The following is a 16,726-nucleotide window of genomic DNA, read 5'->3' on the forward strand; positions in this document are numbered from 1 at the left end:
AATGACCTGATCACTGTTGCAAACAGAGCATGACTGCAGTTTCTCGGTGTAATGACAGAACGGGGCCAAGTGGTTGGCATTTGCTGCCATCCTAGCTGGTATTAACATCACAACGGGGGCAGCACAGTCCTGAAGCCCAGGCAACTTGTGCAGAACCTCGATTCTTCAGAGCAAGACTAAGGCTTGCAATTGCTTTTCAGCTGGATCCGCGGTTAAAATTTACGAGCTTGACAGAAACCAGAGCGCAGTAACTAAACTCCGTCTATCTGAAGAGTTGTTGGAGTGCTGTTAATCTCCTAAATGGCAGTAGTGTATTAAATATTTACACTACGCTCGCAGCTCTTAAGAGTTTCTGGCCTAACAACTGGCCTTAACACAACTTAAATCCTGGCTCCAGTAGCTAAGCGCTGCACTAATGAGGCCATTTAGATGTTATCAGGGACTCATGAATTCCAACATGTTACTTTAAAGCCTATCTAAAAATTATAGCAAAAGCATTTGATTGCACTGCGCAAAGGAAGAATGAGCATAAGCTCAGATTGAAGACTCCTTGTGCACCCCTCCCACGGGTATGTGCTGGGTTCTTCCTTCACTTCCCCACCCTCATTTGCTGCTCTTCAGCCTTCTCCTGAGCCTTCCCAAAGACACATGAAGCAATTCTGCCTTGGGAATCTTATGTACCTAGGCAGTCATAGGGGACTAATGATGGCATTTATCTCATCTAGTCCACCCGCAAGCTGGATTCGGCCCACAAAGACTGCATCTGGCTTGTGCCAGGAAGGAGGGTGGTGATTGGTGACATGTAGCGCTATTCTGCAGTGGTGGCAGTCAGCGTCTGGCAGCACATGGCAGCGGGGGAATGACAAGGGAAGGGTGGCAGCCGGGTTACAAGCAGCAGCCCACCTTAGGGACTGGCTACATTACTTCAACCACAACTGGTAAATAATACTACTACTAATAAAGGTTGCTGACCCCCGATCTAGACCCTTTCATCCAAGAACTTTACACACAGCTACACAGACTGATGGAAAAAGGCACGTGGAATAAGGAAGGCGTCCTAAAACCCACACGATCTCAGCCAGGTTGACAGTGACCAACTCGGTGCAACCCATTCTGATACCAACAGGAAATCCAGCCATCACGTCAGGTGTCTTTGATCATCAACTATCCCATCAGCAAGTTTTGTCCACTCCCTACCGTGGCGGTGAAAGGGATGTTTCATTATAGAAAAGCCAACTGGGACTGTCACGGCAGTAAGAGGAAGTCATCGAAACAGCCCTAACTGCAACTCGGAAAAGAACATTTGGGATCTCACTTTTACAGCCCAATTTTAGACTTATGTCTTTGGAGGTCTCACCTCTCTACAGCGTCACATTGAATCTAACTTCTGTCGGCTCCCGGGAGCAAACCAGGTGAGCCCTACATCCCTGGCACTCCAGAAGGGCAGGACAAAGCACCAGGGCTCTGGTTGGCAGCCCTGTTCTCAACGACGGCTTCTACATTTTAAGGCAAGGAGTGGAAATTACTACAGGACGCAGAACACCCGCCTTAGTTGCAACACACTAAGGGGTCACCACAATGCAAAGTACAAAAGAAAGTTGCTTTCTCTGCAAATGCTCCATTAGCAGGCAACGGCAACTGGGTATGGGGGAAGGTTAAAGTGGGAGATGCCTTTTATCGCCACTGCTGGCAAGACAGTATTTTCCCTGCATTTTCTATGTGGAAAATACCCTATAGTTTGAAATGTGCTTAGACACTCCTGTGATATATGCCATGCGTGTGCATGCATGTGTATTAAAGGGATTTTACATTTTGCCAGGTTCCTGGTATAGATCTATTAGTCCACCATGTCTAGTGGCAAAGTTAGGTAAGCCTGTTCTTTCGTCTTGGAAGATAAGACTGCCCTGAGAGACTAAAGTTATCTTAAGCTGAAAAACCTATCCAGCCCCACACCTCCCTCTCTCCGACTAAGCTTTTGATGGGTAGTTAAATTTTAAAGACTCCCCTACATGTGCTTTCTTCCAAACGGGCTGCTTCCATGAACCGTTAATTACAGTCTATATATCACCATAAAAGTGCTGAGAAACAACTCCTTTATGGAATAAGCTTACATAAATCATGAACAAACTCATTACTTGCAGTGTCTGAGCTACAGACTCCCCAGCCGGTAGAGTAACCGGACACCGTGCCTATTTAGCAACGCTCCTCAGATACTCTTCAGGACCCTGCTCCCTAAAGTCCTGGGGTTTTTGTTTTATCTTAATCTTTCACTCAAGATTTCAGGATCTTGTGTTTTCACATGGATTAAGAACATGACGGGAGTAGCTGCTGCTCCCACAATATCTCAGTTTAGTGGCAAAGTTGCACATTAAGCTCCGCGTAATAAATATATAAGCAAAAGCTAGTGACTACATCTGGTAACCTGGCATTTCCTCCCCCCACAGTCAAGTATATACCATTTACCTTGGTTATCTTAAATACTGCATCCAATCCTAAAAACACGCAGTTGACACGCAGAGGTGACCAGTCAGGACCTCCCAGGTCTCCCTCCGATCAAAGATTTGAGATAACCCCACTGTCTGCTCACCCTGCAGCTGTGACCTACTATGCATGCAATGCAGGTTTGCGGTCACTCAGCGTGGAAGAGTTGATTGGAAGGAAGGAACCCGATAAATCTGAATGCCATTTGAGTCGGTCAGTGCAATCAAGGCAGGCAGACCCTATGGTTTATAATCACTGCTTATTTCAGGGGTGGGCAAAATGCGGCCCGGGGGCCGGGTGCAGCCTGCCAAGCCATTCTATTCGGCCCGCGGAGCCCCTACAAAATTTAGGAAATTAATATTTATCTGTCCTGGGCTGCCTGTCATGCACCCTCGATGGCTTGCCAAAACTCAGTAAGCGGCCCTCCGCCCAAAATAACTGCCTGCCCCTGGCTTAGTTTTTCAGACAACAGCTGTAGTGGGCACATCAACAGAACAGGCTCCATTTCCTACATGATCCTACCACAGAGATTCAGGTCATTAAAGCCACTGCTGTTTGGGTGACAAACCATCACAGCTGTTGTACAAGTGCCAAGTATACTACTACAGCTGGTACATCAGCATGGGTGTAGCCAGGCCATACTTACTGTACACTAAGTGCAACAATCACGTGCTCTAGGCACTTGGCTGCTTTCTTCAAAGAGGAGAGACCTATGAGCTCCCCTATAATATATCAACTTGCACATACTCAGTGACTTTGCAGTGAGTTGCCAGGACAGGCTAATTGATTTTACACACCTCTCCATAGCCCTATTACCCAGGTTTATCCTCCATGCAAGAGAGGGGCTGGCAGCAGACCCTAGGATTTGGAGCAGGTGCGAGGTGGGCTGGGTTCGGGGCTGTGCGCGCAGATTCCACCTAGTCCGGAGCTGGTCCGCTCTGGCTGGGCTGAGCCCGGGGTGGGCTGGGGTCGGGGCTGTGTGCGTGGGTCCCCACCAGTACCGTGGGGCTGCAGCCAGCAGTGGTGGCAGCCAGAAGGAGCCACTGAAGCTGCCTAGAAAGGCAGTCCAGCTGCGGAGCCACCCCAGCCTCACTGTGCGCCCAGGGAGCGGCAGGACGCATTACAGGCCAGATAGTGCCTGGGCCAGGTGGGACCAAGGGAGCCACTGTGGGGTAGACAAAATCCCTCCGTGGGCCGGATGCAGCTCGTGGGCCGTATTTTGCCCACCGCTGCCCTAGATTTTGGCTGTTATGGCCCTTGAGGAGAAAGCCAAGTCTCAGACACAAGCAGCTGACAGAGATTGCTCTGGAACTACCTATTTCCCCCACCGAGGCGAGTGCAGCTCAGCCGTCCTGGCTGCCAATAACAAGGGGGAGAGGTAGTTTCCTTGGTACGTAGGATCCAGGTCACATAGAGCTTTAAAGACCAAAACATAGCGCGGGTCACAGAGCACGGGCTCAATAAGCAGCTTCATACACACGGCATAACAAAGTCACTGCTGAATTTCCACTGCAGTAAGAGCTGCAAATGTTTCCACCACAAAGTGCACTTTTAGAAATATTTATAATGCGTTCCACATTGCATGTTCTGCACTTAGATCTTTCGGCCTTGGTTTTATAGAGGAATGATGTCTATGCAATGTAAGTGCACACACAAAAACCCCACCACCCGGGTGCCATAAAACACACATTCTCCCACTTAAAATCAAAACCCTGCATTAAACCATTAAAGGCTGGCAAGTGATTAATGCATAATACGGTTTAATTACCTTCAGTATTTACGAACGATAAATTCCAGCTGAAACAGTGAGATGTACATCTAAGAAATCTGATGCAATGTGTGCACAATAAAAGACAGTAAGGCACGTTCAGGGGGAAGAAACGAATGTTGAAATTCTGGCTGTTGCTGCATGTACAGGGACAGGTCTGAATTTGGCTCTGAGCAATCAGTTTTACTCCAGATCTGCGTGCTGGAAATAATTGCCACCTACAAGCAGGGAGGTGCTTGCATTTCCTCGTTGCTTCTCTCAGGAGATGTTTCCTGATGCCTAAATACTTAGAAGACTAGGACTAGAAAAACAGGGACGGCTGTGGGCAAAGCTAACCCCTCCACCGAAAGCATCCAAACTTTGTTCATTTGTTCCGAATCACGGGGGGCCACTCGAGGTTCCCAGTGTCCACGTGGCTCTAAAGCCTGTGGTACCATTACCGTTGGCACTGCAGAGGTTTGTTTCGAGTACTTACTGACCAGAACAACATGCAATTACCAAGACAATAGGGGTTTTGTAGAGTCTGTCTTCCCTTTTCTTGGATGCATCTTATCCATAGACATGCTTCTCTTTGAAGGCCACGTGACATGTCATGCAGCCTTCAATGGGGGAGGAAAAGCAAGCAGCCTGCTCATACTTCTGACCTGCAGCTCCACACAAACAGCAATGAGAAGCTACGTTGACAGACGCTCCGAAGACAGCGCAGCTGGAAGTCGTGCAGGTAGCCAGCAGCCACAATCCACATCACTGTCACCACTGCAGACATATTTGTCTATTCACAATGGGAGGCAATACCCAAGTCTGGCCCACCAAGGGGTGAGGGGTCCCCTTGCGAGTACTTGTCCAGCATCTGTCACAGACCCCAGTAAAGGTCTGCATGTGCTTTCAAGCTTGCTGGTTCTGGACAGCACCCAAATCTCTGAGCCACCAGTCCCATGTTTGGGGTACTGAACCTATCTAGAGCCCATTCTTGAGCTATCAGCTTTTCAGGCAAAAGAAGTTTTTGCTTATGTCTAGCCTGAAGTGATCTTCAATCAGCTTGGGCCCATTATTTCTTGTCCGCCCCTGGGGGGCTGTGGTGAATAGATGGGGTGTGCATTTCCCGCAGACAAAAGCCCAGATGGGGGAAATGCACACCCTACCCCCACCACACACCCCTGCAGACAATACCCTTTCCCTAGCGCCTCACTGCTCAGGGCATGCCTGTACCCCCTTGGCAGTGCTTCTGCGAGCACCACTGAGAAGCACGCCACATCTGCCCACTCCCGCTTGGCAGGTAGCACATCTGGAAATGAGGCAGCAGAACTCCTTTCAGGCATGCCAGAGACAGGACATGCTTCTCATCCTGCCCCTGGGAGCACTCTGGGGCTATGCCCATGTTCTCAGGAGGGTTTGATTATTTTTTCCATGATCCCAAGACGCTTCCCCTCAATTCTTCCTGCCTTCTCTCACCTCCTTGGTTTGGCTAGCGAGCCTCTCTTTTCCACAGTTCATTTCTCCTTCAAGTCCCTGGGTCAATAGATTCATTGCTTGGTTATAGCCAGTATTTCCAAACGTTAAACCAAGGCAATGCAAGTCTTCCCCAAGAGCAAACTCAAAGGGTTAAAATTCTGCACCCATTAAAAACTACTAACAGCTTTAATTGACTAGTAGTCCAGGAGGAGCTGGAGAAAAGTTAGCAAGGAGAAATCTTTGAATGCTGAAACCACATTAACCAACACGCCTTGATGTAAAATAGCAGATGCCATTGATACAGTTTAGTCCTATGGACCACAAAGAATATCTAGGCTAATTCAGTTGGATTTGCTGCCACGTTGCACAGATTTAAGCTGATCACCAAACTGGTGCGAGCAAGAAGTTTCCCTGTCTCCAGCTTGTCCGTGAGGGTAAGAGGTGCTTCTCCCGGCTTGGCTCTCCGCAGCACCAAGCAGAGATGCCCGGCCCATTTCCTGGGATGGAGGGAGCAGGGCTTTGGTACAACTTGGCTCTTCACTCTCTTTTACAGCAAGGCAAATGAAGGGAATTGCCAAATGCCAAGTAAAGCACCAGGAGATCAGGCCCCAGCCTTTTTCATTTACCTCCAGTGACTGCAGATACCACATGACCAAGCAGCACAGGACTGATTCTGCCTTATAAATGTAGGTAAAAGCCAGGGGTCAGGCTCTGAATCTGACATGAACAGGATCTCACCCGTGTTCTTCCAGTCAAATGCAAATATATCATGAGACAGAAGTTGAAACAAAGGAGGAGGCTGGACCACGAGTTGCCCGGTCAACTACTCTGATGAGAGGGTCTCAAAGACCTTGAAGCACTGGGGTACATCTAAAGAGAGAAAGTTTCCCTCTTCCCTGTTTCCCACTGGAGTCCAAGGAACGCAGAAACAGTGGAGCCACTCGCCGAGGAGGGCAATGAAGCTGGCGCGGCGCTCATGGCAGCTTTGTGGAAAACCGCTGGGATCGGTTGCCGGGAGAAGAATCTTTTTATCACGACAAACCGGAGACAAATTTCAACAATGCTTTTTAAAAGGAGAAATTAAAAAGCAAAAATGGCTTTTTTATTCCAAAACGGCCCCTGTCCCCATAGCCCTCAGCACGCACGTGGCCCTGGCCAACAGGCAGGACAGGAAAGTACAGTGCAAGGGATAGAAAGGGAGCTACACATGGTCCAGAGCCGAAACCCCAGCCACAGCTCCCAAAATAGACTCTATCTCGCCCAGAACAAAAACGCAGTCAGCAAAGCTTTCCGAAAGGGCTGTTTTATCCACTGGGTATTTTCTCCCCTCTCTCATTACCAACCCTTGCAGGAAAATGCCTGCCAGCTTCATGCAAAGGAGCGGGGGGAAGGATAGAGCCACTACTTATTTCTGGGTTGAGTTTCATTTTGTTTCAAAACGAGACCGTAAAATGGGCCGATCCACCACTGCCTCCCTTTCTGGGTTTTTTACTGCACTCGCTTTTCCACGTCTGTGTGGCCACAGCCGTTATTAATAAACTTGAAGCGATTTCACAAGAGACTAAAGGTTTTGTTTCAAATCATTCCCAGATCAGCTCTGGAGAGCTTGAGCAGCAGACACGGACTGTTTCAGGCATGTTCCTCCGTGCAGCAGGAAATGGGGAAAAAAGGCAGCCCTGTGCTGGAACGGGAAGAGGGTTTAGGCAGGAAAAGGGGGGAGGGCTGGAGAATATACTGGCGTAGAGAGAGATGCAGAATGAGTCTAACAACAGGCATGCAGTTAGGATGGCTCTGCGTGGACGCTGTGCAATAATGATATTGGAAGGGATACGGCACTTGAGAGCGCGCCGTCTCACCAGAAGAATACACATTCTTACAAAGGTTTTCCTCCATGTTGCTCCCCTTTGGAGGCCGACTAGAGGCAGAGTTCAGGTTGTCTGGGTATCTCAAATGTGCACTTCTTACCTTGCTATGTTGCAAGTTTTTCCACACAACCAGCCTTTTAAATTTCCCTCGTTTAAAGCCCCGATTGTATGATAACGGATGTCCCTGTCACGACTTTTTACCTTCCGCTTCAGTAGCTTAAGGGTAGAGCTCTAAAGGAGTTGGAAAGCTTTTTATTCTGGGAACTTTTGCTGCGTTTCAGAGGTATGCAAGAGTGGACCACAAAACAAGACACCCAACTAGAAGGCTGCCATGTAATGAGTTGAAGACAGTTCATAGTAAGCTAAAATTTGGACATTTTTCACTCTTCCCCAAAATGAGTTAAAACCCACTTGCCAGTTATGCTGGGTTTACAGCTTCTTTGCATCAGAAGAGTAGCACGAGTCACTGAAACATATAAGGGATCTATTAGTTCATAACTGATTCACTGAGCCAGAAATCAGGGATAGGGTATTCTAGAGTCCCAATACTGACTGGAACTGTCAGGTGACTATGAGAGGGCTCAGGCCAGAACTATATAAACCCTGGTCTGAGCTAGCCAGAGGAGCCCAGGCTGCGACAGAGGGTGGACACCTGAGGGGTCCAAGCAAAGCTGCTGCAGCTCTACAAGTGAGAGCGACCGAAAGTGGGACTCAGAGACATGGAGCCCATGGCTGCACACGGATGAAGAATGGAGTTAGCAGCACTGCAACATCTAGTTTGTCCCGTACTGAAGAAGTCATGTTGAAACAAGTCATCCATAGGATCCAAAGAGCTATGGGAGAACTGAAGGAGTTGTAAGATCTCCTGGTTGGAAAAGTTCAAGATGTCTGCTGCCGCTGGGGGGAAGGAGGGGAGTAAGGAGCACCCTGAGTTGTTGCTGCCACCTTGGGTGCAGCACCCGGCTGCCTGCGGTCCATAGTTGAAGCCAGCATTTTGGCTGGAAGGAGGAGGTCACCGGAGAGAAAGCTGGCAACGGCTGTGCTAGCAGCAATGAGGGCCAAAACAGCCAAAGCACCGGCTCCACCAGAAGCAGTGGAGGGGCTGTTGATGGAAAGAAAGCCGGCAGCACCCATAACAGCAGCGAGGGCCGGACTACCGGCAGCAGCACCAGGAGCAGCCAGGACATCTGCAGTTGCAGCAGTGACGGGACCCTTGGCAGCAGGGCCACTGAGCCCAGCTCTCGCAGCGACGGCGTAGCAGCTCCAAGTCCCTCTGGAAGCCCAAGACCGGCTATCTGATGGGTGTTGAACCCACCGGAGACAACGGACTGTAAATAAGTTGACCACAGAGGCTGTGGAGCCCCGGGTGAGCGCCCCGTGAACAGGACCAGGCCAGGAGCCGAGCGGTGGTGAGAATAAGCGTACTGCTCAGTGGACTCATTGCTGGGGTGGGACGTGCATGACAAATAGGCTAGCAAAGACACCCCGTGTGAAGAGAACCCAACACCCCCAGTGAGAACGCCTTGAGATGGATCGATTGCCCTAATTCGCTCATGAGATCCTGCTGGGTTTATTCAGAGTTTTGCAGCAACTGAATTATTTTATTTATGAGTGACCTGTTTGAATGGGGTGGGCAAATTGATGGACAGAATGGATTTACTGCTCCCCCCCGTTTTAGTTGTGTTTTATTTATCTTTTCCCTTCTTTTTATGAAGCTTCATTTTTAATAGTTATTATTAGTAGTACTATTATTTGGTCAATTCTAGGAGTAGGAACAACCTTTTATAACGGTTGGCCCTATCTCATTGCTATGTTTGTATTCTTGTTATTTCTCCTTAAATTTATATTATGGTTCTATGTCTGTTATGTTATTTTTGGGAGCATGGCTTTCAGAGTCCCAATACATCTCCTATTTAAGGACTCCATCCCCACCCCCATCCATTTCTGCCTTGGTTTCCCCACCAGTGCTGCCCTAGTCTGCAATGCAGTGACTTCTCAGTAGTGCCAGGAGAAGCCTCTCAAGCACTGAAACCAAAGCTAACATATGGGCGCTGAATATTTAAAGAGCAGAGACAGCTGAACTAGATCAACCAAAGAGAGCTCTTGGGAATAGTCTCCCAATCCCTCTAACTCATTACAGCCAAGAGAACTGCGACATAGCGGTGAAGGCAGGTTGGCAATTGGCTACGCCACTCCTGATGTCACAGCGCCCCCGCTTCCTAGTACCTGAGTTTGCTTGTAGCCTACATCATCATAACCATTAGATAGATCACTAATAGCTTAATTACATCCTAATCTTTTCAATTACAGCAGATGGACAAGGTTTCAATTAACTTGTAAAGCCGGGGAAGTTGGAAGTGTCTGCATTAGCCTAGATCATTTGGGATAAGGACTAGCAGATGCTGGGTTGTTGAAAAATTAATTAAAAACAAAGTCCTTTAACTCAAGCCTAATGAAATGCATTAACTTGTATTTTTCAGAGAAGTTGTTCTGGATTTGGGGCGAGGGCTGTAGGTTTGGGGAAGGGGATGCGCATTTCTTGTGTAGGCAACAAACACCAAGTGCCCGCTTTACACGAAACCCCGAACGCAGCCTTAAGAGGTGCTGGTCACAGCGCCAGGCACCTGCTATCAACCCAAGGTGACAGCGAGACACAACACATCTCTCTGAAGTGAGGGGGCAGGAAACTCCTGTACTACAGCTGCTGCATCCTGTCCTGTCCATAAGCCAAGCCCAGCCTCCGAGGAACAGGATGCACCAGCATATGCAAGGAACAGGAGCAGCAAGGGTGTAGGAAGCCGTTTGCTTCTCCCTCTGCTCTATCTCTCGCCAGAAGCCACGTACTTGAAAGGGCCCACATCTGCCCTCCTCATGTTTGCAGCAGCCCCAGGCTGAGCACCAGGTAGAAGCTGCTCACGTGTATGGTGCTGCAGGAGGCAGCTGAATGCCCGAGCTTTGCTTCTCAGCATCTGTAGCGCTAAGCTCGGCACAGTCCACCCCACAGATGCAACAACGGGCACTCTTCTCCTACAGCAAGCAGCACAGAGCCCTCCTGTGACTAGAGGACACAGAGGCATTGGACGGCAAAGGGAAAATAAAAAGAGGACTATAAAAGGGATTAAGAGAGACAGTGGCCAAGCTAAGACAGGGAACAAGGGGGGCCGGTCCTCCTAGAGACAGGAGAAGCAGCCCCGGAGGTAGTTCTTGATGCCTCTCGTTTCTGCTCCTCCTCAGAGCACACATGATTTACTCACCCTCATCTCTCATTTCCAATCTGGGGTTACTCCCTTTGTATTGATCTTTGCTTCCCAACCCGCTGGCCAGGCAAGGACAGGCGCTATGTTTGCTGCCCCAACACCTTTCCCCTCTTCTCTTGAAATGTCAGCCATGGCCGCACCAAAAGCAGCTCAACTATATCACGCTGAAAAACCTATTTGGTTTGCGCTCTTCATGACACCCTCTGCACTGTGGGCAGAGAGATTCACCTAGTTTCAACCCCTCGGCTCGCCAACACTTCATCGTGCAAAAGAAAGCAACCCTCAGCTGACAGTGGGAAATTTTGCTTTGCCACCACGTTGGTTAATTAAGCCTCTGAAGAGGGACAGATGACAGGCTGGTCTTTGTGTTGTTTGAAGTACAGTCTGGGCGTTCTGAATAGCCTTGTGTTCTGCCGGGGCCTGAAGAAATGTCGTGGCTGCAGACAATCAGTGGCCTGGTGGGAACAGAGGAAGCTCTGCTGTTCCCGAACGGAGAATCGTGTCCCAGTGGGAAATGGAACAAGTGGAATTAGACCGATTGGATACTCCGTAAATGGGCATCAGAAGTATCCTGGCTGTGGGAAGAGGAAGAGGTGCGGTTATCTCGCTGTCTAGCTTTGTTCTGAGCCAGTGCTGGGGGAATTCAGGAAAAAGAAAACACAAGTGAAAGCCAGCGATTAACTCGCTGGGTTCAGAGCCCTTTGGAGAGTGGGAATGGGTAGACCAGTGCAGCCATCACCTAAAGGCAGCTCTTCCAGAGGACAGAAAGCACAGAGATGTGTGCATTCCTTGGATAAAGGAGGCAATGACGCTCTGCTACCCAAGTGTACGCCTGCTGTTGTTGCTCCTCCTCCAAGGATGAAGACTGGGCAGATTACACTCAAGCAGGGAGAACAGGCTGGCACCTTTCTGTGCAGCATCTTTGTGGCTTCAGGAGGCTCCCACCTCCCTTACTCTGCCCTTCCCATCAATTTCTGACACTGTAAAAGGGACTCAGCATCTAGCCATGCCCTACTTATCACCACTTTCCTCTCTCAGTCAGGCTACACATCAATTCTTTCTGTGCCAACAGCACCATAATGCACATAACGGAGACCCCAGGCATTTGGGTTCCAGGTGTGTTGTAGCATCTATTGCCCATTGCCACTGAGGCATGAGGTGTAAACTATTTCTCCCAACAAAAAAAAAAGGAGACAGGCCCCAAAGTGGAACAAAGCCCAGGAAACCCAACTCCCACCTCCCTACCTCAACTCCCCCTTGCACTCCCCATGATTTCCTGCTCCGTGCCCCTTCCACCATGGTGCAGATCGCAGCTCTTGGCTATCCCAAATAGAGGCCCTGTAGATGCCTGGTATTGTTTTCCAAAGCTCCCCAGGCTCCGTCAGCCTTTCCTTCGATAAGGAAGGTGCTGTAGGTGGCTCCCAGTCCCGTGTGGCTGGCCCTGCTGAAGAGTTGTGTAGCCTTCATGCAGCCCCCGTGTTGCTCTGAACAGAGTGTGTAGAGGGGAGCAGCCAGTGCAGTGCTGCTACAGGGCAGCTACTCTGACATTTTCATGCTTAACAGTGATAGAAACTGGGCTTTCACGGCCCCCCCGAAGGCTTCTCCACTTACCGTGGGGTCCGTCCAGAGAGAGCATTTTGCACAGTCCTGGCAGGGGGCCCCCGGCGAACGTGGGTGCTGGCAGAAGTGGTCATACCCATTGATGGCAGCTCGGCAGAGGTAGCACATTTGAGCGCCGCAGCGGCAGGACATGCGGTTGCAGCCCTCGGATTTGATGAGGCCAGTCCCACACTTGTGGCACTTCCTAATGCGCGCTGCTGTCATCTTCTCTTCTCTGCAGCATGAGGACACAAGAGAAGCAGACACTAGCGTGGGTATGTTTGCACTTGCCAATTCTCAGCACGAGCAGTGCTCTCACTGCCACCATGACAGCACTTTAACCTTCCTTCCCCTGATGTCCCCTCCCCCTCCCCAGTTTCTTCCTACTTTATCCCAAAGCTCAGTGTTGTTCCAAGGAGGTCTCGGCTGAGCTCCATCTGGAGCCAACCCATGATGAGTTGCAAACAAATTAAGTGAAAGAAAGTTAATCACCGGTTGCATTCTACAGACTCAAGTGTGGTTTCCAAGTGAGACCAAATGTAGCACAGCTGAGCTGTGGCTTAGAAAGAATTTCAACCCGAAGTCGGAAGGGCCAAAGGGCACAGAGATTCTTGACTCTGCTGCAAAGAAATATAGTCCGGGAGCTAAAGGTTTAGGAAAAGCAAACTGCTAATTGTCACTTGCTAGCTCCTGTTCTTAGGTCTGGCTGTTGCGGTGGTTACTGAGCTGCTGTGAATGTTTCTCAACTCTCCTAGACCTGACAGGGAACTTTGCTTTTTTATTTGCAGGTAATTAAAGAATAATCAAGCCTTTGCCATGAAGGCCAGGCTTCCTACTCCTCTTACGCCTCTCCCCAAATCCCACACGGGCTCTTCAGATATTACTATTTTATGCCCAAAGGTGTAAACACACAGGCTTTATGAGAGCACAGAAAGCAAACAGGAACCCAGGACATTTCCCGGCAGTGTTTGGTTATAACCATGACAATTGTCTCAAAGGGAAGTGATAATGCCTCCCCCTCGAGATGGTTTGGTGACGCTAGGTATAATTGTAAAGGCAGAACCCGGTGGAAGGGCTCTGCTAGTAATTATATTATCATGGAGTGGGAATCAGAGGGAAGCCTCTTGGTAATTAGTCACCAGGAGGAATGAGACAATTAGTTCCAATTCTGAGGGCCTGATTACAGAGCTCTAAAACAAGTGAAATGTTTAAATTGGAAAGAACAGAACTTAATGGAGTCCAAACTGAAGGAGCAGGCTGACGAACCTTCACAACAGCACAGTGGCGCGTGGCGCTGCGGTCAGAGCAGCAGAATCTGTTCTCTTTGATGGCTCGACTGAATGGAACGACCTGGGCTCTCCGCCTCTAGCAACCTGCTAGTGGATTTGCAGTGTGTGGACACAAGTTTGGGGCTCCAGCTGCTTTTTCCCCAGAGCAGATGTTGCTATGAGGTGCAACACCAGAGCGGTGTGATGGCACCAGCCCACACCAGACCTTGGCTTCTTGCTGCTCCTCCTCTGTCCACCTCACAGGACACAGCGTGTGTGTGTTAATGGGAACTCTGAGCAAGGCAGGAAGCTGGGCCTGGGCTCCAGCTGCGTTTCCCCTTCCCTACACTCAGCTTCAAAAGGAAGCATTTATTGTCTCGTCTCCAGACAGCAACCTCACCTGAACAAGCAGACCCAGAGCAGTGCTCCGTTGAAAAAACCTTGCAAATCAATTCTTTCCTTCATTAGGGCCATGACCATCCTACAGCTTTCCCTGTCCCCCTTTCCTACAGGGAAAGCAGTGGAAATATGCCACTGGATACCCAAAAAGTCAGTGTCTTGCTGAAAAGTTATGCCTTAAGGAATAGAAGGATGACCTGACTTCGACTCCCGCATCCAGAACACCTGCCTATGGAAATTCTGTATCCCGCATGTCTCAAGCCCAGCAGACACAAGATCAGAGGGACAGCATTACCCAGCAGTGGTATACTTCAGAGAAAAGTGACCAGGTTAACAATGGCAGGCTCTCTGAATTGCAGTACGCCAGACCAGCATTTTTATAGCCTACTTCCTAACATTAGACCATGCTGGCATTTCTCCACAGTAAGAGATCAGATTTCAGAACAGATTTTATGAAACACCTAAGGTTTCAACCATCTACATTTCAAATTCAAGTCTGTTCTGGGAAAGCTTTTCTTAACATGTAACCTCTGGTCTGCAAATGCATGTAGAAGCATAAGAAATTACACGCACATCCCTCCTCCACAGAGGGGATGAGGCGAGAAAGATTCGGGCAAGCAATACCTCAGCCATCAAGCTAACGGAGCGTGGTTTACCACCGCAATGTAACGTGTAAGGCGACCGAGCAGACTTCCCCCGCCTCCCTGCTCACCTCTCCGCAGTATAAACACTGAGAGCTGACTACATACAGCCTGAAAAGTTTTTCATTTCCTCTGAACAATCATGCCTGGCTGCTGCAAAATGCAAAATGGGTTAAACGTCTGTTCAGGCACAGATACTCCCAGGCTCTTGAGTTACCAGTTGCTGTTGCTGAAAATCATCCAGGGAAATCCTAATCTCAGAGCCTGGTGACTGCACGTTGTGTGTGTGACCAGAACGCAGCCAGACCTCATACTGGCCAAGGCCCCCATTAGTGGACAAACAAGGAATCTTTCTTTATTCCCCATAGATGATACTTGTTACTGCTTTTGGTAGCACAGGTGGTTTCTTGCCAAACCCTCAATAAGAAGACTCCGTTTTTCCAGACTTGGGAAGTTACTTACATTGATGTTCTGTATTTGATGTCATCCTTCTCAGCCAGCTGCTCACAGGTGAGGTTCATGTGCTCCTTCCAGAGCCCCTGGCACTTCCTGCAGGTTTCCTGAGGGGGACAACATAGGCATTGAAGGAAAGCGAACATGCAGGGTGCCTCATTCAAGGGTAAGGCTAGGACTTGCAAGGGCGGTCCCCAAACTGCACAGATTCCCACTGAAAGCTCAGATCCACACCACGCTGCAGCGATTCCTAGGACCAGTGGAGCGTTGCCAACCATCATCCCCAACCCGTAACCCCAAGGAGAGGGGGGATCAGTGACAACACTGGGGTCCCTGCAAACAGGTAGTGCTAAGTGACAATGACTTGGCCAGTGGGTAGGTTAATGCCAGCATGAGGCGAATGTTCAAGTGAATACAATCACATGAGAAATGAGGGGTTTCCACTGCACGGTTATGCGAGAAAACAATTTTAGGCAGACCCATGGCTCAAGGCTTAAAAGGGGAGCAGACAATAGAGGGTGAGTCTGAGCAAGTTTAGAAAATGAACCGGGGCAAAAGTGACAACTAAGTCTTCAGCGTAACCTCACCCCCCAGCCCTGTACGTTCGCCCGTCGCTCTGGGACTGGTAAGCCAACAGGAGCACAGGAAAGCTGTCAAGACAGGGTCGGTAGGAGGACTTGACTAGAGCTATGCAAATAACTGATATCTTGGTTCACTGGCCAGGAGAAAATTGTTTAGGCTAAACTAAACATTTTCTTCCATTTTTCAGGGTTGGGTTTTTTGGGGTTTTTTTAAGTCTTCTATGATTAATTCAAATTAACACTCATTTTTTCAGAATGAAAAGTCCACATCTTCACTTCAGCTATTAAAAAAAAAAATTCCCAGTCAAAACTACTTCAATGTGAATTTGTGAAATGTTTTAGGACTGCCCAAATCTATCATTTTCACAGAAAGTTTTAGCTGGGAAGTTCCAATCTAGCGCCTCGGCTTGCCACGAACAAAAGATGAGAATACAGCAGAGCAGAAAGAGTCGTCTGCTATTTGGAGCACTTCACTTTAATTTACATTACAGCTTTTCATTTTCAGATACAAAAGACACAGGATCATAGAAAAGCAGGGCTGGAAGGGACCTCAGGAGGTCATCTTGTCCAAATCCCTGCTCAAAGCAGGATCATCTCCAACTAAACCATCCCTGCCAACTGTTTGTCTCGCCTGCTTTTAAAATGCCCAAATTACCAGCTTGCTTGACATCTAGACAGTCAAGTCACTTAAGTCCTGGACATCTCCCATACTGCTCTAAAAACTCCAATGAACCACACATTTTTAATGACTTGGTTTAGTGAGCAAGAAGAACAGATTAACACAATGTTTTAGGTGCTGAGTCTTAGTTTCCATCTGAGGGAGGGCAAAGCGAACGGTTCACTTCTCTCGATCAGCAGGCACAAAGAAAAATAGAAAGACTCATTTCCTGGCTGCCCAACCTGGGAAGTTACTGCCGTTTCGATATACAAGGTGGCGGTTGTATTTTTTAGCGTTACGCTAC

The 16,726-nt window shown here is 48.9% G+C and overlaps 1 protein-coding gene across 2 annotated transcripts in view; it reads right to left on the reverse strand.

Annotated features, from left to right (window-relative positions):
• Positions 1–16,726, reverse strand: part of RNF216 (ring finger protein 216) — a 96,361-nt gene that overhangs the window by 9,492 nt on the left and 70,143 nt on the right. For both annotated transcript variants that reach the window (XM_059716301.1, XM_019494719.2), the window contains exons 13-14: positions 15,193–15,290; positions 12,435–12,657 (exon numbers count right to left, since the gene is read on the reverse strand). In XM_059716301.1, coding sequence (XP_059572284.1) covers positions 12,435–12,657; positions 15,193–15,290 — 321 coding nt within the window. The remainder of the gene's footprint in view (positions 1–12,434; positions 12,658–15,192; positions 15,291–16,726) is intronic.

The sequence above is a fragment of the Alligator mississippiensis genome, chromosome 13 (genome assembly GCF_030867095.1).
Source record: "Alligator mississippiensis isolate rAllMis1 chromosome 13, rAllMis1, whole genome shotgun sequence".
Lineage (NCBI taxonomy): Eukaryota > Metazoa > Chordata > Crocodylia > Alligatoridae > Alligator > Alligator mississippiensis.